Source organism: Pyxicephalus adspersus, chromosome 1 (assembly GCF_032062135.1).
Source record: "Pyxicephalus adspersus chromosome 1, UCB_Pads_2.0, whole genome shotgun sequence".
NCBI lineage: Eukaryota > Metazoa > Chordata > Amphibia > Anura > Pyxicephalidae > Pyxicephalus > Pyxicephalus adspersus.
This window is the reverse complement of record NC_092858.1, coordinates 19,560,540-19,580,232: the sequence shown is the minus strand read 5'-3', so window position 1 is coordinate 19,580,232 and position 19,693 is coordinate 19,560,540. Positions and strand designations below refer to the sequence as shown.

Genomic DNA, 19,693 nt, shown 5'->3' with positions numbered 1-19,693 from the left:
TGTGACAAATTATACTGCACAGAAAGCACAATAATGATCATACAGCTTAATAAACCGTGAAAAGGATTGAATGACCAGCAATAGAAAGGTTATCTGAACTTTTATTACTGTGAGGGTTCAGTATTAACATTTTCTCTGCTTTGGAAGTTTTTTTAATTGTAAAGACATTTTTTGAATGGTGTAACCTTTATAGAGGAAACGTCCCTGCACACTGGAAAGAGGGTTGTAATGCTTGTCTCCTTATAACATTGTAAACAAAGCAATCTGATTGTCAGCATGGTGCAATACTCGATAGGTAAAATGTTGACCGTCTAGTGCAGTTTCTTGAATGTAACATGGGGGAACCCCCAGAAATAACTTCCAGGTCTTCAGAGAACCTCTGCTATCATTACTTAAATTCTCAGCTCCCAGTACATTAGTGTGGTGGTCCGTGGGAAGAATCACATGCTGGCACCCTTACAGATAGCCAAAATGATCATTGTCAGCCTTACAGATAACTTTAACTGATACCAATGATCATTTTGGCTATCACAAAACTGCTCATTGCTCGAGGAATCCATAACAAGCTCTGGAGGAACCCTGATCTAGTGGTGTTGTCTATGTATTTAACATTTACTCTAGAATACCCCATTAAGTTACAATTATCCATTGATCCAACTAAACACGACATAAGGGAAAGTCAAAAATTGAAGAGGCTTTATTATGTTGCCAATAACTATGCTATTAAGGACAGGGGCTTTCACCCTTTAGCCAATCTAGGACACCAAACTATCCCATGTCATTACATAAACCCCCAATACTTGCATTTATACATGAATGGAAAATCCACATTACAGCACTGCTGTGCCCCTCCTACTTGCCTAGGCAGCCCTAATCGCATGGTTTCTCACTGCCAATCATTAATACAGAGAGAGAACAATTCAAAATAAACTTCAACTTCAAAATAATAAAAAAAAAAAATATATAAACTTGTCCCCATTCACCTCTAGTGCTGAATGGCTGAGAAAATGGAAACCCTGATGACGCTTGAGCCGTCATCAAGGTTTCCCTTTCCACAGCCAATCAATGCATATAACAAAAAATGTTATTTCTTTGAAAAGTTTGCAACTGGTAGGCACCTGGATTTAAAAATGCCATGCATGTATTGTTGGTTTGTAGGAACATTTATCATACAATGTACTGGACCAAGGAGAACCTTTGAAGACAACAGGCAGTAAAATTTAGCATGGCAGGCTTCCTCCTAGGCTTAAGCTGCGTACACACTGCCAATTTTTGTCGTTGGAAAGGTTCTTTCACGATCCTTTCCAACGACAAGGGAGTGCATGATGCATGAACGGTGCTGTACATACAGCACCGTTCATGCTCTATGGAGAGGGGAGGGGGAGAACGACGGAGCGGCACCCTGCTGCGCGCTCTCCCCCTTCCCTTTCATTAGGATCGGCTGTCGTCCATCGTCCGTGGATCCGGCAGGTCGGTCGTCCGGACGATGGACGACACCGACTGTACACACGGCAGATTTTCGCCCGATAATTGGCCGATGCCGATTATCGGGCGATAAAAATCTGACGTGTGTACGTAGCTTTACGGAGGAGGCATTTAGGAAAGTCTAGGACAATTCCTGATCTTAGCATGGTGGGCAACTGGGTGAAAGACTCACAGCCAATTTATTCCTCATGAATTATGGGGACTCACTCTGTTCAAAAACTTCATTTGGCAAGGTGGACAAGTACGTCTCAAATGTATTACAGGCACATTTTAAAGTAGACCACTTAATCACTTCCCGATATTTAAGTCAACTGATCAAGAGGTGCACTTTAATATGCAAGATTTTTATAGTTTTCAAGGCCACCGGGACACCACTTGTATCAGACGGAGCGAAGTGTTTATACTGCAATAGCATGGTTTTTAGTGAAATAAACCAGCTCATTCTGTGAAGCATCTCAGAAGGAACATACTATGTTTCTGGAGCTTTGTGCTGATAAAGCTGCCAAGTGCTCATGATTATGGAAAACATATGATCCAATGGTTTACAAATACTTGCAATCCTCAAAAATCTGTTTACAATATTTTGCTCATTTGGGTACGAAAACATTCTGCACACAGCAAGATCACCACTATGCCATTACATTCAATGAACAAAATTCTGGATTGTATCAAACTGTTAAATTCTGTACAATATTGGAGTAGAGGTAGAATGTATACAGATGACACAATGAGGTTGATTTACTAAAGTAGTATAAGCAGTTAAGGTGGCAAAGTGAAGAAAAAAAATATCACAGGTAATTGGATTTTCAAAGTATTCCAAAGGTTTCTTTTTTTTGCAACATTCACTTTACAAGTTTAAAGCCTCTGCCCACTTAATAAATGAAAGGTCTATGAGTCAGCGCACTAAAGCTCAGAATAAGCAGTACAAAGAGATGGAGAATATTTGAAAACCACTTATGTCAGGGGTCCTCAACTCCAGTCCCCAAGGGCCACACACAGGTCGCATTTTGGTTTAAACAAAGTCATTTTCTCACACTTTGTAAGCCATTTCCTACTAAAAAAAAATTCAGAGATCCCATCCCTTGGGGGCTGAAGTTGAGGACCCCTGACCTATCTAATGCTACCCATTTCTTTGCCATTGTTCCAAACAGAAGTACTAGTGTGACTAGAGCACTCCTATCGTGGGGGCGAATTTGGTGAAAGATAAAAGTGGGAGACTATACAAGCAAACTATCAGATCCTCCTCAATATCAATATTACTCAAGAGGTGGGCATGAGTGTGGAAATGGGAACCATTTTTAAGAGTCGAGGACTACACAGGACAGCAAGTTGTTTTAAACCTGCATCTACAAGTATCTTGATATTTACACCAAGCTTGATGATCCCTAAAAACCTAAAATTCATTTTCACTATCAGATACATGTTACATATTAAAATATTGTATGTGCTGCACTCTCCTCATACAAAGCTACATAATGTTTTGCTGAAATTTTGACCACAGACTACATTCAGCTGTATCTGTAGATATACAATGGCCCTTCTGTTCCTGATGAATAAAACTTCCATTTTCTGGAGGACACAGATTTGTACTGTCACCAACAATATCCCTTCCCCAGTGTGTATGCAGAGCAATGTGACTTTAGTGTTCATCTACCAAGCATCAACCTATGAATAAATACCTTTCATACCCCCAGATTAGAATGAAAAATATCTCACATGAAAGTACCAGGCTGCGCAGGTTCAGTTATTATATGATATTATTTCCATGCTGGAATCTAGAAGCCTCAACATGTATGTCCATCAGCAGTATAAGAAATGTCTTCTGACATACAGACTGGAGACGTAGGTCACAAATATCCATATATTAACACATGCAAACAGTAGAGTCATTCAGCCAAAGAACTTACTCTTCTCAGTAAAGGAGACATCAGAATCTTCAGTTGAAATGTAGCGTTCAGAACCAAGTCTTCCAACATTAAGTTTTCCAGGTTCATGTTGTTGATGCTTTGAAAAGAAAGGAAATGTAATAAGATCAAAGTACGATAAAGTCCCATTTATCACAGACGATCAAACAAGATTACCCATGCATACAAGATGATCATTTCGTACCCAAACCTTTACAAAATTATTAAAGAACACCACTATCTGGAACACCGCAACATAAATTCCTAAGCCAATCAACCTTAGGAAGTGGGAAACATTAATGTATTAGGTCAGCTTGGGCATTTCTTCTCAGAGATTATACTTTTTTTTGGATTGATGATTTTCATAACATGCATGATATCTTTTGTTAAATATCATCCAACCACCATCTCATGTCTTATGGATAAGTGTAGGCAAGAATTATTGCCACTATGTTTATGGTTGGCCATGCAGGAAGATTCATCCCTACGCTTTCTTCTAGTGACCATTTTCACCAGGGCAAAACATAATCGGAAACCACAAAATATTACTTTTGTCAACGACTGCTGTTAACAATGGGATTTGCGTGAGGTGTGCACACTAAAAAAATCCCCAAGAAACGATATGTAAAACTATGTACAAGTTGGTAGGTTCGATTTGTGTTAAGGGCATTAATCCTATAAAAAATTACCTACACACATATACAATATGATAGGACACTAAATATATTGTAGCACGACATAAGCAAAAGAGTTTCTAAAACAAGATTTACCTATCACAGCAACAACAAAATGAACATATCACAATACACACAGACATATTATGGAAATTCTACATTATATGCGCTTGGGCATTTCCACAGCACTCCACTTATTTCTGCACAGATCTTTGCAACAGGATATGGTCACTTATGCAACTATTCAGCTTGTGGTTCCCACAAGTATCCTCATTGAATGAATTTAGTGATAAATTATAACCAAGTCACTTATTTGTTTTAATGCAGTGATGGCAACGGTGTCTGGATTGACTGCACAACATGTTCTTTTATGTGCCTGGTGACTGACCTTCTGCTAAAAACTACCTAAAACGGATAGGTATGTGAACCTTGTGAACAAAACTGGAAGTCACTGGTCCTAATCTGGCTGTGCATATTGCAATCTGTATATAGTACAGGAGCCTGCCAGGACAATTCTGGTTTAGGTAACCCCTATACAATATGTGTGTGGGTATCTAAGGGCTAAAACATGTGTAGCCAACATGAAGACCAATACATATTTGATTCTGCAGTACAGTACACCTTAGGGATGGTGGATGTCTAGAGAAGCTAATAAGATAATGCTAAACTCTTGGCAAACTAAATACACAATACATAACTGTGTATACACATACATATATACATACATACATATATACATACACACCATGGTAAATCATTTTGTAATGGTGATATATATAGCTAGCACCATTACAAAATGATTTACCATGGTCATGTCACATTCTAATATTCCATAGTCATAGCTTAATAGCTTAAATGTCCTGAACAATATCTAAGGCCAATTTGAAGAGAAGATCATTTACCAGTATGTTTTGGGATGTGGAAGAAATCTGCCTTGGTGCCTAGAAGGAAAGCTATACAAACTTGGCTGAGATTTGATACACGGAAGCTGATAAAACTTTCTTTTCCTGTCCACCCACCTATAAGTTTTATACACCTTGCATTGCAGAGCAGGAGACTTTCTCTGCAGCCATTGATCATCACAAGTCCCCTACCTACCCAGACTGTGACTAGACAGTGACCTGAGAAACAGCAGACTGATTAGCTCATCCTCCTTTGTTTCCCCATGTTCCTTGTTAGCCCTGCAGCACAACCGTTTGGCTCATACATAAAATGACGTATTCATTACACAGGGCTGAGTGTCTTTTATATCTGCCTGGAGTTCAGATTTTTGCAGATCAGCTGTAAATGTTAACCGCACTCCTTGGCATACAAGCAGGAAAAAAAATATGGTACAATGTGCAAGGAACATGAGAAGTTACTTTCAACTAAAGTAATACCACGGTGTGAATATTAACCCTATGACTTTCTTTTCAGGGTATACTTCCTACATGTCAGGACAAATCACCTTGAATACACAATACCAATAATGCGGTGTTTATTTACACATTAAACAAGTCTGGCTCACACATTCTCAGTTTACACCTAGGTGGCAAAGTTATTGTAAAGGCAGCAATGACAACCCCCTCCCTTTTGCTATCACAGGGCCATTCATAGGATACACAAAATGTGAATATGTAATATACAAAACAAAGTTGGGGATTTTCACTCAAACTTCTCTCAGACACAATAAGGCCTATTTATAAAGGGGTAAACAGGCTCGCTCTCAAATAATGATGTTATTTATACACAACACCATTTTTCAGTTTACGCCATGTACAAAAGTATCAGCCAGCCAATTTTAAACCATTGCTAAATAACGCAACATTTACATGCCTTGCTAAGGTTTAAAAAAAAATGGCAAGCACGCGATTAGAATGTTCCAAAGCAAATTGTCCTCCCAAGCCACATTTAGGAAGGTAGATGCTACAGATAAAAATGGTTCCTGCAAGGTTTTTCTATTACAGGATCAAGAGTTAGGCTATAGTTTTTAAACTGGCAACTTGACTGGTGTCCATCAATCTACAAAGGTTATCCAAGCACTCATGCCCTTACAAAGGAATAAGGGCAATTGCTGACCTCTTCCAACTTTGATATCTTACAGTCATAGACCACAGAAAGTTATGCAGGGAGTGCAAACCTACAAATTAAGTCAGAAACATACATTCTGTATATCTGTTCCAGGTCAGTGTATTGAAACCATAACATTCTGACAAGTGAACACTTAGCAGAGGTTGGCAGTGACAGCCTACACAGCTCTCTCCCAAGACAGATATCCAACCTAAAGACTAAGTTCAAAGAGGCTTCAGCTTGTAAATTTTAGTCTGCAAGGCATTTTCTGCACTTACTGCATTTACAAAGCATTGAGCAGCTTTCCGTCTTTATACCCCCCTTCAGCTCCTGGATGCCTAAAGCTACAACCAGAACTCATGTTGGCCATGCATGCTTAGATGTTTGCATATTCTGGTAAACACTTGCTATCTCTGTGATATGAATTGTTTACCTGGGTACAGCCATGCAGCATTCAATATTGATTTGATTTAAACAGAAATCTATTAGATTAGATAATCATTTGGAATGTTGCCACTGCTCCAAAAGTAAAAGCTCATAGGAGACCCTCAATTTCCCACTAGTCTCAACCATACCTGATCTAACCAAATAAGCATTCACAATATTGATATTTAAAACGTTAATTAAATATCTATGGAATGGCAATTTTTTGTTGAATTCGTCAGGTTTATTGCCTTTATCAAATCCAGTCCATTAGAGAACCATCTTGCCTACCTCAACCCTGTACATCATTCGTGTCACCTTTATGAAGGTCTGGATTCAAAACATTTACACTGCTGCCAAGAGATGCTTGAAGGCTTGTGGCAAATTGTGCTTTAAAAGTGTAATATACATATTTATTCTGTCCCACTGCTCAGTTCGGCTCCAGAGCGAGAAGGGAAAACTTTAGGGAATGGTGGAGCATTTGAAACGTTAAGAGTGAATAAGCCGGCATCAACCAGGATTTCAGCAATTTATAAAGAACTTTGCCCTGGACTGGGTAGTTGAATGAAGCAAAAAGAAATGTAACGATAGGCTGCTGGGGAGGACAAAGTTGAACATGTTACCCTGACATTCGTAGTTTATCAAGGCTTTGAAGAGCATGCACAATGGTCAGATTGTTAGTACAGGGCTCTTATAGCTCTGGGATACTATTTTATTATAAGGAAAAGCCTATATGGAGACTTTTGGTTTGCAATTGCACTCATAACGAGTCCAGTCATGTCACCAAGGACCATCAGAGGAGCCCACAATCTTAGGTCTCTAAAGCTACATACAAATACTAGATCAACGTTTCTAAACCTTTTTAACATGGGGAACCCTTGAAATAGGTGCAGGTCTTCAGAGAATCCCTTCTATAACTACTATAGCCACAGCTCATAGTACATTAGTGTGGTGGTCAGTGAGAAAGTCGCTTACATTTCTGGCCAGTGTTAGGAATTGTCACCCTTACAGATGACCAAAAAGATCATTGGTGTTGTCTGAACTGACCAGAGGCACAAAATGATCATTGCTCAAGGAACTCCTAGCAAACCTTTGGAGGAATCCTGGTTAATAAATCGCTGTCCTAAATTGACGTACGAGTCGTATAATTAACGTTTTTCAAATTACAACTGCATGGATGCATCAATTCCAGCAACATTAATCTAAGATGCATATACGGTCCTAATTTTCTGCCATATATTTTTAAGATGTGGGAGAATCCATGTAGATTGTATCCTAGGTGAGAATGTCTTAGGCAGCGACTAAGTGCTGCAAAAAAGAACGCCAGCCACTAAACTACTGAAATTGGCCCATTTATGCTATGCATACATATCTTTAGGACAAAATAGATCCCAAATGGAGGATTGCCTGATGCAAATTATTTAATTTTCTTTATAACAATGCAGAAATTATTAAGGCTATACAACAGCATAAAAAGTAAAAGGAGTCTTTGACTAGAATACTGCAAATGTCATGCCCCAGGCTCATGCAACAGCTCAAAGCATGGCATGTCTGTACACCCAGCATAGCTGTGGACTGAGTGATGGAGAAACAATGACCCAAGTATCACAGGTCACAATGTGTTAATCATCTCTAGCACTACTCAGATGGCTGCTGTGAAATGCTGGAGAAAGGGGGAAGGGGAAGATTTACAGTCTATGACCTCATATATACGCTCTAGGCACAGAAACCAGAGCAGATATACAAAAACTCAGCCATAGGAAGTACTAAACCACAAGTACTGAATAGACTGGCCGTAGACAAAGGACTGCACACACATAACAAGTCACTATTAGATTTCCTGTTAGGCGGAAGGCAGGCACACCCAGACACATTATCAGAAGGGGAAAAGTTGGCTTATCAGAAACGCTGCATGCTGGGAATGGGTCATGCCCGGTTAACCTATAACCTTTTCTGCAACGGTATAATCACAAATGTAGCATAATGTCACACATGCGGCTACTGATAGATTACGGTATAGAAAGACAGACTTTATGTCTGCTATTCTTTATGCACCCATTTATTTACAACAGGGCCATTACTGTGCTGAATGCACACAAGAGAACCTGTAATAAGGGGAATTAGGGGGTGCCGTCAACTACTTTTTGACAATGCTACCAAGCTGTAATGGATGACAAAACCGACACAGATCAGAAAAATCAAAAGCACTTATTTACAAACGCATTCTAGGTCAGTGACCCCAAGTACTGAAGCTGGAAATGGCAGCCTCGTTTTTGGGAAAGGTTTTGTTTTAAGTTAAGCAATAGACAATGTGTAAACGTCAACTAATGAGGTCTATATGGAGCAGTGTTACTCAACATTTGTAACACTGGGGAACCCTTGAAATAACTTTCAGGTCTTCAGGGAACTCCTGCTATAAATACTATATCCACAGTATGTTAGTGTGATGGTAAGAGAGGACAATGCCACTTACGTTGCTGATCATTGGGAAGAAGGAGGTCACTCACAGATATTACACAGTATTTATATAGCGCCATCATATTACGCAGTGCTGTCCATAGTCATGACACTATCCCTCAAAGGGGCTCGTAATGTCCCTACCATAGTCATGTCATTAACACAGTCTAAGTAAGGTCAATTATAGGGGGTAGCCAATTTACCTAACTGCATGTTTTTCAAATTTGGGAGGAAACCCACACAAACACGGGGAGAACCTTCAAACTCCAGGCAGATAGGGTCCTGGAGTTTGCAGGGTCCTCTGGCCTTTGCAGTGCTGGGATCCAGCACTGCAAAGGCCAGAGCACTTACCTCTGAGCCACCGTGCTGTCAAAGAGATCATTGGGTTGGTGGCAACCAACCAACCCAAGTCTCAAATTGCTCAATGAACCCCTAGCAACTTCTGGAAGATCCCTAGGAGTCCACGGAACCCTGGTAGAGAAACACTGCTCTAGAGCATCATATTTAACAAAGTACATACTGTACATTTTTGGAAATCCTCTTAAATTGGAGCAAATACATCAATTTTATTGTATAGTGCAGACAGTGTCTCATCTCATCAGTGTGTGTTTCATCTCCATACTAGCGCTATAAGTTTTTAAAGTATGCTATAAACATATTTGGTATTTTTTAGGTTGAGGACGGACCATAAAGCAATCCATTTCATGCATATGTCCAGCTTGACCCTGTATAGCAATAGTTTGGTAGATATATGTTGTGTATAGAGGTGTGCAGAGTGTTTATTCTCTCACACACACACACACAATCTCTATTTTCGTTAGATGTTATTTTTTCCTAAGTCTGTGTGGATTGGAAAAAACTAATGTACATCACTGATTCCTATAGTTCCTCCCTACACAGCACTATTCTGTGCAATGGAGAGGATGAGCAATAGACACCCCACTGTTATCTACTCCATAGGAGTGCACAACTGCCATCAATCCACTGTAGTGAATTGATAAATGACTGGGGATTGCTGTACATGTCCGATTTTAGATAAGCATGACCATTTGTCTAGGGTGAGACTCATCTAAAGTGTGTAATTAGCATGTGTTGATTTTTTTAAAGTGTATTTACACACAAGACAAAAGACATGCTTTAATTGCTACAAACTAAAGCCGTTTGCACACAATGTTTCTGAAGCTTGTGCTGCCCACAACCGATTTTGTATGTGCAGTGCTAATAGGATACAGTAGACGTGAAAAGACAGCTGTGGTCAGGATAGACCAAGGTAGCCCTGTCTCAAAGCCAATTTAATCCCGGTAAAACACATGGAAAACTAAAACCACTGTAGTCCATACCAATTTTCAAAAATGCTGAGCATACTTTCATGTAATAAAATGCAGAGCAACAAAAAATGAAGTTTGTTTGCTGGGCCACTTTTTTTTGTAGTCCTGATGGGACTCATCCTACCAGCATGTACTGGGTGACCATTTGATATTGGACTACAGTGAGGTCATGCTTTTGGGGGAAAATAAAGACAACTTTGATCAATATTTTTCCTGACTCACGGATAAAAAAAATCATGACCCAATTCAGTCTAAATAACTGGACAGAAATCAGGTCATTAATATCAAAGAATACTTGGTACATTTTAGTTTCATATGGCTCTGCACTTGCGGGGCCATTTACAGTTAAAAAGTTTCCTGACTTTTTCTGGTCTTATACAATGAATATATTATTTTGTTATATGTTAATAAATGTTTACTTCCTCCTTTCATCCTGCAACCGTGTTCAGTACTGGGATAAAGTTATTGCTGCAGTTACGTATATAAAATATATATGCGCACATCCGTTTAAAGTTTCACCCAACCTTTTCCATTCAGAGATCCATTACAGGAGGTGCCAAACACAAAAGGAAGAGAAAGTGAGCCCAGAGACAGGCTGCTTCCTGCTCACAAGAGGCTCATACGTATGGTGATTCATTCCCAAACTGCTGACACATCCGTTTTCCCCCAGGTGGAAGTTAAACATCCCAAAGGAGGTAAAGTCTACTTGGCACAGTGACCACCAATGGTCGAGGTAAAGCAGCTGGCACACCACCCACCTTCTGTTCTAATTGAATAACTAATAGCATTTAGGAAATCTTTCAGTTGAAGTTCAGCAGCCAACAAAATTGCCCAATTATTAGGACGTGATAAAATATGCAAAATTCAAGGAAAAGCATGGAGGAACAAGCAAATGAATCATCCATGCAAATGCTTAGCAGAGAACGCTCCATGGTTTCCTGCACAGCCTTAGACAATGGTGCACACAGCTGTGTTAACTCATGACAAACTTTGGCAGGGTCTGGTACAACTGCTGAGTGATCCGATCACCAGCGCTTTGTTGCTGAACCTGACCCTGAGCTGTCTGCTGTGCCAGCTGTTCTCCAGAACAGCTGAAAACCAGCCGAAATGGGCAGGAGGGCACAACAGGACAAGATGCTTAGATTTTTTTAAACTGCCCTCACACTATACAAATAGATATGAAACATTGTTCAGTTACAATGTATAAGAAAAATGAAAGTATAGCAAGAGATTTACAATCTAACCAGCTTTAGTGCTACCAAAAACTTTTTTAAGTTTCCAAAGAGACATTTACTTGCATTATGTTATTTCCGTATTTAAATGGTTGTGTTAAATCTAAAAATGAATGCACGCTGCTTGGTCAGTTTACAATCTGATCTAATGACAAAAGAAAAACAAACATTCAACCTATCCAGTTGCATCTTATGAGCACCCAGACATAAGGATTTCAGATTAACCCAATATAATTTGTTGGCCTTTTGCCCCACACTTAACTCTTACCTTAGTATTGGCAGCTTCACCTTTCTCAAACATCATCTTGAGACTGTTCAATGGAACATTAAACTTTTCAATCTTCGGAGAAGGCTCTGGATTGTCCAGCTTGGCAGTCTCCAGGTCTTGCTCCATGTTTTCCACCCCGGTGGACTGAGAATGGAGCTCTGTGGCACTGGGGTATGGGAAGCGGCTTTGTTCCTTCAAAGGCGAGCGTAACTTGGTGGGGCTGCCCTCAGGCTGGTTAACAGGGGCAGTTTCCGCCTTAGGACTGGCGACTCTTTGCTTCAACACAAAGCTGCCACTGCGCTTGACTTCAGTCTGAGCGGCAGGAACCGGAGTCTCCCACTTTTTCTTCAACACGCTCAGGGAGCCCCGGTTAAAAGTGGGAGGAAGTGCCTCTATGTTCTAAAAGGAACAGAAAATGAATGCAAGTGAGTAAGGAAGTGCCTGCCTATGGGAGAGAAAAAAGTAAACCTAAAAGGCAGATCCACATCAGGCAGCTTCTAAGGATATTATGGTCTATGCCACATGTAAAAAGCATTTAGCCCAGGGGGGTTTAAGAGGCGGAGGAAAGATTGGGCAGGAAGTTTAAGAAGACAAAAAAAAAGGGAGGATATCCATATATGGGCAAACAGATGGGAAGAACAAGTAAAAATGATGAGAAAGTGACTCATTTAACAAGGATGAAGCTTAGAGGAGCACAGGAAAAAAAAAAAAAAAGTCATCTCTTGTTCATTCCTGCTGACACGTCTGGAACATGTTTTTGCAATGATATGCTTTAACATTCTGCTCATTGTGGAGACAATTTGAGCAGTCAGCACAAAATAAGGATAGGAATTAATATCAACAAAAAAAAAATTGAATTAGCAAGACTAGAAACGAATTCCAGATAAAGAAACTAGATGCTTCCCATTATGAACATGCATACTAAAAACTGAAACTAGGCACTCCAAGAAGCATTAGAACGATCTTTAGAAAGAAAAGCAGAAGATTCATTAGGAAAGGTATTTGTAATAATAATAATAAAAAAAAAAGAAAAAAAAGAAAGAAATCATTGAGGCCTCTAATGATGCAAGGCAATAAACTGTAGATGATGCATGTATTAGAAGTTTAGTAAAGAAAGATGTTAATAAAATCAACTTCAATTTACAAAAATATGCAAATGAAGCATGAAATGATTGTCATTTTTAGAATGAATGGTAGTGAAAGATGAATGGGCGATATGAAAAAGGAATATAAAAAAATTGGATAAAAGCACATAGAACACATAGTACCTGCCGTCGCTGCATTGCTGCGTTCTTTATGCCTGGAAGAACAGTACGAGTGCAGCTGCCGTGACAGGCTGCCAGGCTTTATAGAATTAGAAGTGATTAGCAGCTATATTGGGATCCTAAGTCTCTCACCTCATCACATGCTCAGGAAACCTGTGCCATCTTTGTTAACCCACTGACAGGTAAGTGTGAGAGACATGGAGAGCTCCAAAAGGAACACAGTTCAAGAACTTCAAACTGTGACATGGCAGAAACATTCTGCTACATGAGCTGGGTAACGTCAGGTATGTAAAAGGAGGACGCGATCGCACTATACATCAAAGGACTGCATCAAAGGACTAGATCTGTGTAGCCACAGGGTTGGCAAATCCCTATAAGGACTATTCATGGCTGCTGATAAAGCAAAGATTAACATATGCAAAGTACTGTGTGTTGTTGTGTTATCCAACAAATGGTGCAAGTTTGTCATACAGTGATCAGTTCTTTCCAAATGATTCACCACATCAATTCATGAAAATTTGGGGCATTCCAGAGTGATGTTCGAACAATTGTCCAATAGATGGATTACATGAATTGGGAATGCCAGTTCCTTGCACCGATTGTGCGCCATTCTACACACCTGACCCACCTTGGCTTTGACGGGCTAGTGTAAATCAGCAGAGGGCACATTCCCTTACAATACCTAGCTAATAGAAGCTGCCCCCACCAATTTACATTACCCCAGAGTGACCAGGGACAGTGGAGTTTGTACTCGATCGGGCTAGTCAATGGGTGCACAGATAGGTAAATGATAACAGAGAGATACCATAACGAGTAATCTATCAGGAAAATAATTAGTATGGCTACAGTAAGAGGAATGAGTGTGAAATCCCTGCTATATGGAAGGCCACAAACAAATTTCCAAAGGTGAAAAAAGGTTAGATTAGACAGATGTATCTACAAAATGTAATAAATTATGTTATAGCAAGCTTAAGGTGTAGTAGACACAAGACACATTTTTTAATCCGATCAGATAAACTAACTTAAAGCCAAATCAATCGTAATATTACAGTCTTGGGTTTCTGATCAGACACATATACAGTAAATATTTATTGAAAGAACACCAAGACATATTGGGTGTAGAACAATCAAGTCAATCATTGTCATGTTTTGTCCACAGAAAACAATCAAAAGGGCAAATTATTACACATATGCAGGGTTTGGGGAGTTTTTAGAGACTGATTACCAGTTGGAGGAGCACAAAACCGACACCAGATCTGCTTATGTCATAGGCCTACAGAAACAAAGAGGTATGATAGCTCCCATTGTTGGTTGCTTGGTTATTTCTGGCTTGAGTACTGTTGAACTACAGACCAAGAAAATTTTTAGGCATTTTAAAAGGTAGACCTTCTCAGTTTTAGACCTGGCTTGGACAACATTAGGCAAAAAAGCCAGGGGAAATAGTTTTTCTAAGAGTTTCAACAATGGGCACCCCCCTTTGTCCTCCTAAGGTTAGTAAAGAGAAGTGGTTAAAAGAGCATATCAAAGTTTTACAAAGTGATTTATAAGAGTGAAAATCAAACATGTGGCCACCTGGATGCACAAGACTTATTCAAAGGGAATCCCTCCTGAAATAAGCCTCATAGAAAGCAAACCAACCTAAATATTATGTTCCATTCTTATGGAAAGAATATGGAATGCACACTTACATTTTGGATTACTACAAAAGTCTAAGGCTTGATATCATGTGCATACCTACAATTATCCAATCATTTAAGGGCTCAATTTTCATTATAGTGCCTTTTCAATTCAAGCCAAGATTGGCAGTGGCTGGCAGTGTTTCTGCCTTGCTTTTGAGGTATAGCTCAAATCCAATTAGTTTGACAAAACATTTGCATATCACTGGTTTCTATAAAAAGGCAGGAGTACACATAAGGGACTATTTGCATTTTACACAAAAAAGTGTCTAGCCAACTTATCCTCAATCACCACCTCTGAATGTATGTGTAATGCCAATGTATAGTTATAAAAAGTATTGCAAGCATCCTTTTCACTGCACAGAGACTTACTATGAAAGGCCCAGGCTGTATTTAACACATCTTCAAAACACAAAGGTGGAAATTGAGATTTTAAACATTTCCTAAGGACAAGGTTTTCTGCTTTTCATTTAATCCTAGAAGGTTGGCATTTCTGCCTCCAGCAAATCTCATTAGGTCCTAGAAGTCCTCTCTTATCAGATAAGAATCTCACTTAGAAGGCAATCAGTCTGTACAGGATTACAGATCATCACTGTCCTACTCATACCCCCCACTGACCATTCCAGTAATGGCTGTCACAGCCCGGTCTCCATGAGTGCTAGACAGCCTGAGTGATCACGTCATGCGATTAACCACATCAGCAACCCTGCAGGGAGAATACACAATAGGTTGTCCTCCAGCTTCTCTCCAAGGATTCAGCTAGTCCCATACCCTAGGAGAAACCACCATGTCTGGGGACACATGCAATGGAAAGCCCCAACCTAAAGGCTGGAAAACACCTAGGATTTGAATTTTACATTCATGCCTCTTTACAGTTCTAATTTTGTAGAAAGCTGAATGGATAATAAAGTTAATGAGTAATGTGTGATGAACAAAGCAAACAAGGGACAAGTTTATAAAGACAAATGTCATGTTTAATAGGAAAACACAAAGCCAGGGCTTCTAACTTTGTTTCTTACTCTGGTAACCCAACTAAAACCCACCTATTCTCACTGGTCCTACATATAGACATGCTATAGGAGAGGGTCAGCGACAGGGGATGATATATAGAATTTGTTGAGTGGTAACATGCTTTAGGAGAGGTTCAGAGACTGGGGACCATGATAAAAAGTTATTGAAAACAGGGGACATGCTACAGGAGAGGGACAATGTTATAGAAGTTAGTGAAACTTGTGATATGCTTCAGAGGACTGATCAAACTGGAGAGACAATACAAGAGACTGCTGGAGATTACGGCTAATGCCTCATTAGAAAAATGAATGCTTCAACATTTTAGTGGAATTGCAGACATAAACCCCAATAGACTAGGTAATGAGAATCACCCATAGCACCAAGCAACAATTGTGTTGAGACAGGACCAAAAGCAGCTATCAAAATACTTTGAGGATGAGGATGTGCCAATGGGAAATGACTGCTAAGTATGGACAAGAAATGTTTTCCTTCAATACTAAAAAGAAACCTACTCAATTAAAAAAGTGGAATAAATCTACATTAAAATTATGGATAGATGGGTAGATTTCATCCACAAAACATATCTAAGACACAAAAAGATCATCATCACATCTTCATGTAAGCCCAAACTGGATGGAAATACCAACGTTGCACAAAAGCAACACAGAAGAACAAAAATTGTAGTTTTTACACCAAAACATTGTGCTTTATAGAACCTACAGAACCTCTCCTATCACACTAATACACAATACAGGGGTCATTCTGGATAACTTGCCGTAAAGTTCTTTAAGATTAGTTATGGAAGTAATCTTGGCAAAGAACAAAGAACATATAAACAAACACCATGGCTTCACTGGTGGCGTGTGACCCTTAAACATAGTTCTACGAGAGTGGTACCCAATTTACTACACAATCCACACAATTCTGCTAGGGCTACCCAACAAGTATTTGGCCATTCTCCCGATTAGTAACTCAGCAAACCTGGGGGAGGGAAAGTTAGCAAATCACAAAGTGTTCAATACATAGGATTGAAGCCTATGTTTGGGCACTAAGAGGTAAACTATCAGAGCCATATAGAAATGGGGTCAGGGTATCAATAGATGAACCATACTTTTTAGAAACTGGTTCATTTTCCCATCCAGTTAGTTTTTCACATCATTTAGTGCCTTTAACTAGTTTATGTACATGTAAATTTAATTTCACTTTAGCAAAATTATGAACCACCAAGCCAAACACACAAGAACAATTTTCCAAGAAAAATCTTACATGGCACACCCAAGTATAAAGCTATGTACACACATCCAACACTTCTCGCCAGATATCGGACGGGAATCTGGTGTGTGTACAGCGCTAGTTGTCCATTGTTCGAACGACCGTCCTGGTGGATACACGGACGATGGACAACTAACGATCCTAATGCAAGGTCAGGGGGAGAGTGTGCAGCTTCGTTGTTCTCCCCCTCCCCATAGAGCAGAACGGTGCTCTATGTACAGCACTCGTTCATGCATCGTGCAGTGCTAGTCGTTGGAAAGGATCGTGAAAGATCCTTTCCAACGACTTATTGCACGTTCGTATGCGGCTTAAGCCCTATACCAACATCCTGCACTGAAAGGTAACTGACTGTATAGTTTACACTGAGAAGCAGGGCCACAACTCCACTGCGCACACAGCTAATAAGACACCATCAGCAGTTATCAACAAATGGCAAGGCAACCATTTACTTGCTAAATTTACCAAATTACCCCACCAGTAATTGGCCTCTTTGCAGCATAAAAGTTTTCCTACCTACTCTGCACTCCAGCATACTTACCTACTCCTTCCTGATCTGTTTGACTCCTGGCTCCCTGGGCCTGCAACAACTAATTCAGATCACTGTGATTACATTTGGCTACATGGGCAGTTGTATTTGCCTAACCCACACAAGTGGAGCTGGCAGTTTTGTTACCTTGCAACCAGAAACCATCAACAGCCAATGCTGTCAATAGTGGAGCTGGGAAAGTGGCAAGTGGTGGCAGCTCTGCTGGCCGAGTGATCCAGGACAGGAAAGTTCATTTGAGATGGGGACAGAGGTGGCAATCGGTGCAAGTGCACTCAACAGTCATGGCTATTAGTATTTCTAGTTTGATTTTTTACAGTTGGTATTGTGTGGTCAGTGCTTTTGTAAAGTCAATGCATATGGGATGGAATGAGATGAAAATATGTATTTCAAGAGGTGCAAAAAATGACTACTTACAGTTCTTTTCTTTTCTAGACTTGCTTCCTCTGCAGCTTTCTGATATCTGAAAGGAAAACCAGGAAAAAAATGAAGGATCACACAAAGAAACATGAGAACAGAACAAAGCAACAGAAAGACCTCAATACAGCTCACAAATCCACTACATCCTTCCAGATACTAAAATTAGGATGAAAATACGACCGAATTCTGTATCTAATGGCAGCCATCAAGACGGTTTTTATATCAATCAATGATTAACATATCAATATGCTAATAGAAGAAATAATTATATATATATATTAGAAATAAATAAATATACAGTGGTACCTTGGAATAAGTTCGCTTTGGAATAAGTCCAACTTGGTATAAAAGTCCTGTTTAGACATGAAAAATTTTGCTTGGTATACAACCTTTGCGCTAGAACTTGTATGAGTCAAAAAAAAAGTTATAACACCGCTCGCTACCCTTATTTACCTCTCTCAAGACAAAGCCACGACTGCCCACGAGTGTCATTACGCCAGTTGCTACCATTCAGTGAACAACCCGCGCTATAACTCTCTGTGAATTACATAACATCTCCTCCTCCTCCTCCTCCTCCTCCCTTCTCAGCACCATCCTAGTAGGCACCCAACTCTTCTCAGTAAGGTAAAGGGTTAGATTTTCATTTATTTCATCTAATTGCTTTTGTATTTATGTAATTTAGTATTAAGCAGTGTTTAAATTATTCTTTACAACCCCATCAGTGTATATTATGCCAATAACCAAAGGTTTTTTTTTTCATGGGTTTGGATTAATCATTTTCCTTTTATTTCTTATGGGAAACCTTTGTTTGGTATAAGTCGAAGGATCTGGAACGGAATACATACACACATACACAATGCAGAAAGTAGTGACCTTCTCAACACAATATGCAGGAATGATCCATTCCACAACGGAAACTCATCCAGAGAACCTTTGCTACTTCTATTTACTGTGTCACAAACAGACTGCAGGAGATTAGCAGCACCAGAAGGGACAAAGTGAATTGCAAGTCAATAAAATAAGTATATAGTTTATTATACGTAGTACATTAACCTATTACATTCACTTTGGATAGGAATTCTATTTGTATTCCTTTCTCTGGCTTCTATACTTTCTCAACTGCAGACTCAGAATTCTAGAAAGAGGGGTCAACAACAGCAGCCTGCATGATCTCGTCCTACATTTTTTCTTTGAAGTAAAGTCCTTCAGATAACTTGGCTTTTTGAACTTTATCTGCACTGGTTAATTCATTCATACCAGGACAATCCATAAAAAGGAAAAAATCACAAGAAAGCCAGGGCTCTACTCCAGTTTTACACGGGGAGGTGTGTCGGAATTCCATAATGGACTTTTCAGGGACTCAAAGTCCCTGGCCCAGAGGATAGCACTCTGGCCTTCGCAGCGCTGGGCCCCAGGTTCATATCTAGGCCAGGGCTTTGTTTGCAGGTTCTCGCCGTGTTTGTGTTGAGTTTCCTCCGGGTACTCCGGTTTCCTCCCACAATCCAAAAACATGCGGTTAGGTTAATTGGCTCCCAAAATTGACCTTAGACTGTAATAAGGACATATGACTATGGTAGAGACATTGGATTGTGAACCCCTTTGAGAGACAGCTAGTGACATGACTATGGACTTTGTACATTGCTGCATAATATGTTGGCGCTTTATAAATCCTGTGTAATAATAAT

The 19,693-nt window shown here is 39.7% G+C and overlaps 1 protein-coding gene across 3 annotated transcripts in view; it reads right to left on the bottom strand.

Annotated features, from left to right (window-relative positions):
• Nucleotides 1–19,693, bottom strand: part of LIMA1 (LIM domain and actin binding 1) — a 49,353-nt gene that overhangs the window by 18,557 nt on the left and 11,103 nt on the right. Inside the window, exons 3-5 of one of the 3 annotated variants that reach the window (XM_072403153.1) lie at nt 18,006–18,051; nt 11,821–12,219; nt 3,393–3,489 (exon numbers count right to left, since the gene is read on the bottom strand). In XM_072403153.1, the coding sequence (XP_072259254.1) occupies nt 3,393–3,489; nt 11,821–12,219; nt 18,006–18,051 (542 nt within the window). Of the gene's footprint in view, nt 1–3,392; nt 3,490–11,820; nt 12,220–13,088; nt 13,126–18,005; nt 18,052–19,693 lie in introns of those variants that run through there. The other 2 variants (XM_072403154.1, XM_072403156.1) reach the window with 2 other exon arrangements.